The sequence below is a fragment of the Tripterygium wilfordii genome, chromosome 13 (genome assembly GCF_013401445.1).
Source record: "Tripterygium wilfordii isolate XIE 37 chromosome 13, ASM1340144v1, whole genome shotgun sequence".
Lineage (NCBI taxonomy): Eukaryota > Viridiplantae > Streptophyta > Magnoliopsida > Celastrales > Celastraceae > Tripterygium > Tripterygium wilfordii.
In genome coordinates, this window is record NC_052244.1 from 9,863,920 (window position 1) to 9,873,539 (window position 9,620).

At 38.6% G+C, this 9,620-nt stretch overlaps 1 protein-coding gene across 1 annotated transcript; it reads right to left on the reverse strand.

The window, feature by feature from the left end:
- Window positions 1-1,839: 1,839 nt before the first annotated feature.
- LOC120013700 lies at window positions 1,840-3,467 on the reverse strand. Its single transcript, XM_038865592.1, has 2 exons — window positions 2,923-3,467; window positions 1,840-2,637 (listed from the first exon to the last, which is right to left on the reverse strand). The coding sequence occupies exons 1-2, from the start codon at window positions 3,008-3,010 to the stop codon at window positions 2,105-2,107; spliced, it is 621 nt and encodes a 206-aa protein (XP_038721520.1). The 5' UTR covers window positions 3,011-3,467; the 3' UTR covers window positions 1,840-2,104.
- Window positions 3,468-9,620: the final 6,153 nt, after the last annotated feature.

The following is a 9,620-nucleotide window of genomic DNA, read 5'->3' on the forward strand; positions in this document are numbered from 1 at the left end:
AAGTAAGGTCAATATGCCGTTTGAAAGAAACGGCTACTGAAGCAGATGTGACCTCTTAAAGGAAATAAAAACTAAGGATAAATAAAATAGCATTGGGCTGCTATTGGGCTTAGAAAAAATGAAGCCCAAAGCAATAAACAAAGTAAAAACTAACCCATGAACAATGAGAAAAAAAGCCTAATAGCACTTGGGGCAAATGAAAAAGGCAATCGTGAAGTGAAGTTTGAGAAGCTTCAGAGATCAAGTAAACAGAGGAGAGGCGAGGAAGAAACATCGAAGAACTGCATGAATCCAACAGTTACTGTGGCTACTCCTCCGATCTTAGTACTCTGCGACAATCTAAGTGCCCTATACATGACTATCTACCCTGTTTTTCATGACAAAACAAAGAACATTTTGCTGGACTATCACTTTGTAAGTGAGCGAGTAGCTCTTGGCCAACTTATTACTTAGCATGTTTTGACCACTGACCAAGTAGCAGACATCTTCACCAAATCGATGTCAAAGACATCCCTCGCTTACTTTTGACCCAAACTATGGCTCGAACCTCGCCATAGTTTGTGGGAGGATAATAACCCATAAGTGAACGACATGACAAATTGTGCTAAACTACAAACAATGGGTGAAGAAGTGATAAGGTTGTTAGATGAGATAAAGAAGCTAATACACACATGGTCAAGTCAAATATTTTGAGTAAAAGATCTGGTCCAAGTAAAACTCTCTCATGCCAGGGGCATGGCATCTCCATGCAAGCAAGGTGCATGTCATAGCACAGAAGAGAGCAAATTAACAAACACCTTACAATTTATTAAAGTGTATGTGTGTATTATTTGTATCTCAATATAAAAACTCTCATGACAGCACCGACCAGGTTCATCACTTAAATTATTCATCGTGTCGACCAATAGCGAATTCATGCATGGACAATGCTTCCACTAAATTAAGTCTTGGAGGATAAGATTCGCCTTTTATTTAAACTCTTTATTGCTCAGAATTAGAGAGAATTTTCCATGTCATCACTTTTTCTGCCTCCAGCACAAATTATTGGTAAATCTCAAATCACATGAAAAACTTGCAACCCCCATGGATAAGTTGAGACCTGGGTGGAGGTACACACTAAGCTAAGGAAGGATCCATCTCTCAAATTACAATAATTAATAGGAACATCCATGGGACTCGAACTCCGGAGCTCTAGCTTATTATTAGATTCTTGTATGTACGCACTTGATCCCAAAGTTTTTCTTCATCTAAAATTATTAAAGCAGTAGCCTTTTGACCTACGTAATTTTGTTGCTTCTCTATACATCATCAAATTTCATGCATGTATTTGAGGATTGCGGGGAGGACCTGCGTACGCAATATGCACCAAATTTATTTTGATAATTTTTGAAAAATTGATATATTTGTAGTATTTAATATAACGGATCTAACAAAATGAATGTGCAGCGTCATGGGATTGCCGAAGCAGGCGAGCTTGAACGAATTTTATTTGGATTGGGATCGACAAATTCTTTGACCTCACCCATGTGCACTATAAATAATGCAATAATTTTAGTTTTTATTATTTTTCTTATTATAAGTGAAGTAGTAATTTTTAGGGTAATGTTTTTAGAAGTTAAGTAGTATCCCTTCAAAATAATTAAAAAAAAGAGTAGTATTAAAAAAATAATAAAAGATAGTCATTTTATTTTTAGAATAAATTACTCAAATTTTAGAATAATTGACACACATGTAGACACACACTCACATTGAAAGTGTATGGGTGTAAAGATTTGGCATGCATTAGGCTACAATAATTCCTCTTGCAAAAGCAATGCACATGCATGTCTAGTTTTCTACTAAAACCCAGCATACATAGCTAGCATTTATTCAACACTTGATGTATTACACAACATCTATATATATATATAGTGGCGTATAAGAACTCCAAACCCCACACTCTCATACAACATATATATGTAATAGTTTAGAACTTCCAACCACATAGACTTTATTGTTGAATATTACAGGAAGACATAAAGATGCTCAGAATTGCATTAGTTTGTTGATTTTTGTTTCCTCTCTGCTTCTTCTTTCTTCTTCTTCCTTCTTCCTCGAGTATATTCTATAGGAATAGGCAGCGACCAACGGTTAGTACTCCAACTCCTGCAAAACCAGCCTTTTTTATCACATTATCCGCCTGTCCACTCTCTCCACTTTCAGTGGAACATTCTGTCGCGAACGTTTCACAATTACTTGTAAGAAGGTTGTATTTCCTAGGTTTTGGGTCCTTTAGCTTTTTATAGGCATTCTTCACAATTTCCTCGGGTGACTTCGCTGGTTTACAGCTGCAAGTCCCTGCAGAACTAACGTCCTTGTCTTCAGGAGAAACACCATATCGGTACAGATACAACTTTGTTTCTCCCAATGAATCGTTAATGAAGCAATTCAGGCAGGTCTTCAAAACTCCACCATCGATATTCCTTCGGTAGTTGCAGTCTTTGCACGCCTGCGAGCTAGTTGATGAGCCATAGCCAGCTGATGAGACAGAGTTAATTGATGAGGCAGAGATAATTGATGAGCCATTTTGTGGATCGCCGATGAAGTGGATCACGTATTGAACGGGACTCTCGTTTGAATCTTTGCCCACGTATATTCCTGATACATATACATATACCATGTATATATAGTTGAAAACAGGATTTTGTTATAAAGAATACCTCATCTGGAATTGCTGATGTAAATATTGAGGACGTAGTAACAAGAGAGAATCAAATAAATCCTAAACTACCATTTGAGTTGATTTCAACACTAATCAGAAAAGTGGAGTTACCTCATGCCCGTGTACATGAACATAAATCCTAAACTTGTCGGAAAATCAACCAAAAGGCACGTACAAAGATCTAACGGAAAATCTACAAGTAGAGATGAGAGAGTACGTACCATGATGAGTGTAGACGCCTCCAGCCCTTTGAACATAGATATGCTGACCCCGTACGAGTTGATTTTTGTCGATCTCAACTTTCGACATGTCTAGCTAGACTGAAGTAATTACTATATGTGTATGCGTCTCCCTGGTTGATCAGTTATTGATCGCTCCAAGTTATATATATAGCAGACTTCGTGCATGGCGAATCCGCCTTTAATTTCTACTACTGTGAAATGAGCCTCGCAAAGGACAAACCTCAAGAGCTCATCTCTTTTGTAAATCTTCTTCATCTTAGTGAAACTCTTGGTTGTTCTTTGCCCGAAGACGTAGGTCAATTGTGTCAAACCTCATTAAATCTTTTGTCTTCTTTCTCTCTTTTGTTCCCCCAGATTTTCTATATTCGACTTTTGTCTTCAAATTCACAACAATTGGTATAGGAATGATGGTTTCAATGGATTTTGTAAAATTCAAGGCGCATAGTACGATTCAATTATCTCTTGCGGATGCGGTGCTCAGGGAGGTTACAGACAAAGAAAAAAACAGCCAAGGGGTTATGGAACAAGCTAGAAAGCTTGTATATGATGAAGTCTTTCACGAATCGGTTGTATCTAAAGCAACGATTATATACCCTCAAGATGGACGCAAGTATGTCAATACAACAACGCCTTAATAATTTTGATCAAATTATCATGGATTTGAAGAATGTTGACATCAAGGTTAACAAGTGGGACCAAACTCTTATTCTTTTGTGTTCACTACTGTTCTCGTATGATTCTTTAGTTAATTCCATGTTATATGGACGAAATTAAAAGATAAATCATATCCCTCATAAATCATATCCCTCATAAATTAAACATGCAAGTGAAATTAAATTTCATTTAATGTATGGAACATAAAGGTAATCATTCAAAATTAAAATTCTATTACATCAAACATATAGAGTAACTATTCCTACTCTTAACAACTCTAACTATTAAATCCTTTTACATTTTTTTTTGATAAAGAGGATGGTACCTCAAGATTTTATTAAAACCCTCACTTATGGCGGAGGAATACCGTGCTTACAGACAAAAAGACCTTAAAGAAAAAAAAAAAAACAACAATAACATAAGCATAAACAAAAGAAACCAAAAACTAAAAGACAACTTCCAAAACAGAAGCAAATCAATCAAACATTTACTTCGTAAATTCAATGTAATAGCGAATCAACCAAATATAATTATTGGCTTAATTGACCCAAGTCCTTCTTGGTCAATTACAATTCAAGAATCTAGCCTTTTAGGCCTCTTAAACCTTTTGATCGCTATTAAATTTTGGCTCCTTTATAGGTTGAGCGTAAATCAAGATTGAACCTTTTAGAACTTGTTCATGTAAAAAATCCATCTTAGAAAGCGGTTGCATATGCAACACGAGTAAGTTCTTACATAAACGAGTCCTACGTTATCAACTTTCTTCAATTTTATTATCGCAATGATGAATACCCCATCACAGAGGGGTTGCTTATAAAACACGAGTTAGAATCCCACTATCAAATATATCCTAACTTTTTATGATGTAGGACGAGTTTAGTAGTTTTATAATAATGAAGAGACTTTCAATTATTATAAAACTACTAAACTCCTCCTACATCATTTTATTGATACTATAGATGTAAATTCTAAAGGACAGCACCGAGCATCTTTAATTATTCATGCTGATATCCATAGCGCATCAATGCATGTACTTAATAAATGAAATGGTCTTGGAGCATATGATTCTCCTCTTTGTCTCTATGACAATACAATACAATAATCCTTTTCTCGGGTTAAATACATTAGACTATATTATTGTCCAAATTTTTTTCTTCTTTTGAAATTATTAAAACAGTAGCTTTTTAGACGTCCTTTTGTTGCTTCTCTACATAAGTGCTAATTAGAAATGCAAAGCAATTCACTGAACATAAATAAATGTAAATGAAATTGTGACTGATCAACACAAAATAAATAAAGTACAATGGATTAGGACGCTTTTCTTTGATTTTACTTGGATGTTTTGTTTATTCGCATAGGTTGCCATCTAGAATTTTCTCCTTTTGCATTGGTGGTTCTAAAAAAAAAGGAATAAAAAAACATAAAATAGTAAGACCAAAAGAGGCCAGTCGTTCGATCTTGACTGCTTGAAGCAAACGCAAATGGAGGTCCATACAATTACAAGTATTTGATGCTATCTAAGCTTATAGAATCGGCTGGTCCTTTCATGGGTATTGTAGGATTCAGAATCCTATGTGTTTGACAAATGTGTGGTTAGTTAGGACATGGATCTGTTTTGCAACGAAGTAACCTTGAAGTAGTTTATGAATATGAAATGTATATGCTGTTTTTTGTGCATAAAACGTTAGCGTAACCACAAAGTAGGTTACCCTGTGTTGAGACCTCAAGCTATTCTTATCCGCTGTTAGGTAACATATATTCATATCTGTTAAATGCAAACTTAAAGTGGAAGTCAATGGCGATATGCTTCATGCGAGAATGAAAGACAGGATTGGAGCACAGATGGTGTTCCCAGCTCAAACAAGAGATTGGTGACCCAATTAATTTCAACGGTGGCAGAAGCAATAGCATGATATTCCGCTTCAGTAGATGAACGAGCAATAGTTGATTGCTTTTGAGATCTCCAACTGATGGGATTTGCACCAAGAAAGACCACATAGGCGAAAGTAGAGTTGTAGGTATCAGAATTACCAGCCCAGTCTACGTCAGCAAAGGCGTGAAGACGTAATGAGGAAGTTGCCGAGAGAAAAAGACCATAATGAGAAGTACCCTTGAGGTATCGAAGAACTCGTTTAACAGCAGGCCAGTGCAAGGTAGAGGGACGATGCATAAATTGAGCTAACTTGTTGACGACGAAACTGACATCCGGCTGTGTGAGAGAGAGGTATTGAAGAGACCCAAGAATCTGTCTATATTCGGTAACATCATGAGGAGGTGAGCCATCGTCCAGTTTGAGAGAATCCAAGGTGGGAAGCAGGGTGCTGATTTCTTTAGCTTCATGATTGTTGGTTTTGTGAAGCTATTCAAGAATGTACTGCTATTAGGACAAATGAATACCAACTGGAGACTGAGAGGTTTGAACCCTCAGAAAATAGTTAAGTGGTCCGAGATCATTGAGGGAGAACCGAGAGGAGAGTTGAGCCACAAACTGTTTGATAGCAACGGAGCTGCTCCCCGTGAGAATGATATCATCAACATATACCAATAAATATATCGTACTAGTGGAAGTATGGGAGATAAATAGAGATGCATCACTTTTTGAGATAACAAAGCCAAAAAATAAGAGATAATTTTTTAGCTCAATGCACCACGCACGCGGAGCTTGTCGAAGATCATAGATAGCCTTCTTGAGTTGACATACGTGTGTTGGAAGATTTTTATCAGTGAACCCCGGGGGTTGTTGCATGAAAACATGGTCAGACAAAGTACCCTGCAAATGGTGACAGGTTTAACCACTGAACTGAATGTCTCAATAAAATCAATTCCAGGCCGTTGATGAAACCCTTTGGCTCAGTGTTATCAGAACCGACCCGTGCATTGACCCGCGATGATAGTTTTTGAAGGTTCAACCGGTTAGCCCGAAGAGTCAAGGGTTGAACCGCACATTTTTAAATAATAATAATAATAATAGAATAAATCAATCTTCACTTAATTAAAATGATTTTGTGAACAATAAAACTTGCTATAATTTTAAAATAAAACGTTTTGGGCCAAGAGGTCCACAATGAAATTTTGAAATGTGCATTCTAGTTGGGCTTGGCCATTTAGTCTCTTGACTTTCTATCTCCTTTTGTAATTGAATTTATTTTGACCCTACAAAACCCTAAACTTGCAACAAGAGAACAAGGGATCGGTAGCTGCTCACTGGAAAGATCTAGCTGAAAGTTCGAGTTGGTTCTCCCGGAGATGAACCCTGATGTATTCAAATCCTCTCTCTCCACGAAGCTTCGCACACCAAATGGGATGACAAAGGTCATCCAAAACTGCAAGTTGTTAGGCGTCGTCCCCAACACCAACTTGCGCGGTGTTTGTTGCTGCATATGATTGCAGCCATTTTTTCTTCTTTTTATCTTCAATTTTTTTTGTGTTTCAACTTTAACCCTCGACTCGTATGGCTTCACGGGTCAAGGATTACCCGCGGTTTTTGGCGGTCTGAAACGAGCCACTTGCTTGTTCGGGCCAACACATGAATCGACCCGGCTTTGCTGGCAAACACCGGTTGAACTGGTCCGACCGACGGACCGGTCCGGGTCTGATAACACTGCTTTGGCTACAAGACGAGCTTTGTAGCGGGCAATGGACCCATCAGGGTTCCTCTTAATTCGATATACCCATTTACAACCAACAATGCTCTGTGTAGAGGTCGAGGGAACTGATAGAGATGATAGAGATAATCCATGATAGAGATAATCCCTAAATTATCTCTACCATTAACATCTCAACCAAATTCTGATTTTGTTTCCTTATTAGTTAATTGTTAATGTCCTTAATGTTAGCTGGGTAATTATTCCCTTAACTTTGGCTTGTAACGTTAGCAATCACCCTAATGTAAGGACTCATCACTGTAATATATATTTGTACACCATACAATCAAATAATCAAGAAAGTGTTTATCTTCTTCATTCTTTCCTTTCATGGTATCGGAGCTTCTCCTTGGCTAATATCTTCTTCCTATTTCTTACAAAATTCTTGTTCAGAATCATCTCCATGGCCAACGAAGATACCCAAGTTACCATTCCTAACACATAAGAACCAACCAAGCCTCTCACAGTTGTTAACATACACAACTCTGTCAAACTTACCTCCACCAATTACCTTATTAGTTGATTGTTAATGTCCTTAATGTTAGCCGTGTAATTATTCAATCTATTGATGATTTTAAATATTATGTTATTTTTGTGGATCACTTTACCAAATACATATGGTTTTATCCACTCAAACGCAAATCTCACGTTCATGATGTTTTTATTCGCTTCAAATCCCTAGTTGAAAATCACTTTAGTACGCGAATTAAAACACTCTACTCCGACAATGGGGGTGAATATCAAGCACTGGCTCTTAATGGAATCTCTCACCTCACATCTCCTCCACATACCCCTGAACACAATGGATATTCAGAACGCCGCCATCGTCATATTGTTGAAACCGGGTTGTCTCTTCTTACCCATGCCTCCATGCCTCTCACATACTGGTCCTATGCCTTCTCCACAGCAGTTTACCTTATAAATCGACTATGCACTCCCACACTTCAATACCTGTCTCCATATGCCAAACTTTTTGGTACTTATCCCAACTACTTTAAACTAAGAAGTTTTGGATGCTTGTGTTACCCCTGGCTTCGACCATATTCTCCTAACAAACTCACTTCTTGTTCCACCCCCTGTGTTTTTCTTGGATATTCCACCTCTCAAAGTGCTTACATTTGTCTTGATCCCCTATCCTCTCGCACATACAAATCCAGTCATGTTAAGTTTGTGGAGTCCATCTTTCCATTCACTTCTCTTCAGTCTCACATGGCTCGCCCCTCCTCAGACACTCTCTCTCACTGGACTAGGACCGTGTCTCTTCGCCCGGTCACTGGTACACCTACCTCCACTTCGGTGGCTACACCCTTGGCAGGTTCTTTTTCCCCCGCTGATACCCTTCCCATTCCCATCCTTGAACCTACACCAACTGAAGCCCCCCGTGATATACCGTCGACCTCCCCATCACCACCTTTCTTTTCCTCTATACCCACAACCAATACAACATCCATGACCCCTGCCAACTCCCCTCCTAGAATAATTATCACCCGATCCAAAAATCATATCCATAAACCCATAACCAAACTAAACCTTAATGCCCAGTTACAAACAAAGCCCGACCTTGAACCCACAACCATTACCCAAGCCATTAAAAATCCCAAATGGCGTAAGGCCATGTCTGATGAATATGATGCACTTGTGCGCAATGGCACTTGGGACCTTGCCCCACCCACGGCCCAATAAAATCTTGTTGGCTGCAAATGGATTTTTCGTACTAAATATTTACCTAATGGCAGTGTTGAAAGGTACAAGGCTCGTCTAGTTGCCAAGGGATTCCATCAGCGCCCTGGCATTGACTATCATGATACTTTTAGTCCAGTGGTAAAGCCAACAACCATTCGACTTGTTCTTAGCCTTGCAGTTAGTCAAGGTTGGGTTCTTCGGCAACTTGACATCAACAATGCATTTCCTCAAGGCACACTGTCTGAGGATGTTTTTATGGCTCAACCTCAAGATTTTGTTGATCAAGATCACCCACACCATGTTTGCAAATTGCGTAAAGCAATTTATGGTCTAAAGCAAACTCCGCGTGCTTGGTATCATGAGTTACGACAGTTTCTTCTCCAATCCGGCTTCTGTAATTCTCATGCAGATCCGTCTCTTTTTATCTGTACCATTGACACCACCATTCTATATCTTCTGGTGTATGTGGATGATATCATCATCACGGGCAACAAAACTGACACTATTCAAAAATTTATTCATCTCCTAGCTCAGCGATTTTCTCTGAAGGATCTCGGCCCATTATCTTATTTTCTTGGCATTGAAGTCACCTCTCATCCTCACGGGCTGCTACTTTCGCAACGTCGCTACATCACGGATCTCCTATCCCGCACTCATATGACTAATGCCAAACCTGTTGCCACTCCGCTTGCAACC

What these genes read in the sequence shown, in the direction of transcription:
- LOC120013700 (XM_038865592.1), bottom strand. Translation starts at nt 3,010, where the DNA reads ATGTCGAAAGTTGAGATCGACAAAAATCAACTCGTACGGGGTCAGCAT. An exon ending in AGGCGTCTACACTCATCATG is followed by an intron (nt 2,638 to 2,922) that starts GTACGTACTCTC and finishes TATATGTATCAG; the next exon opens with GAATATACGTGGGCAAAGAT.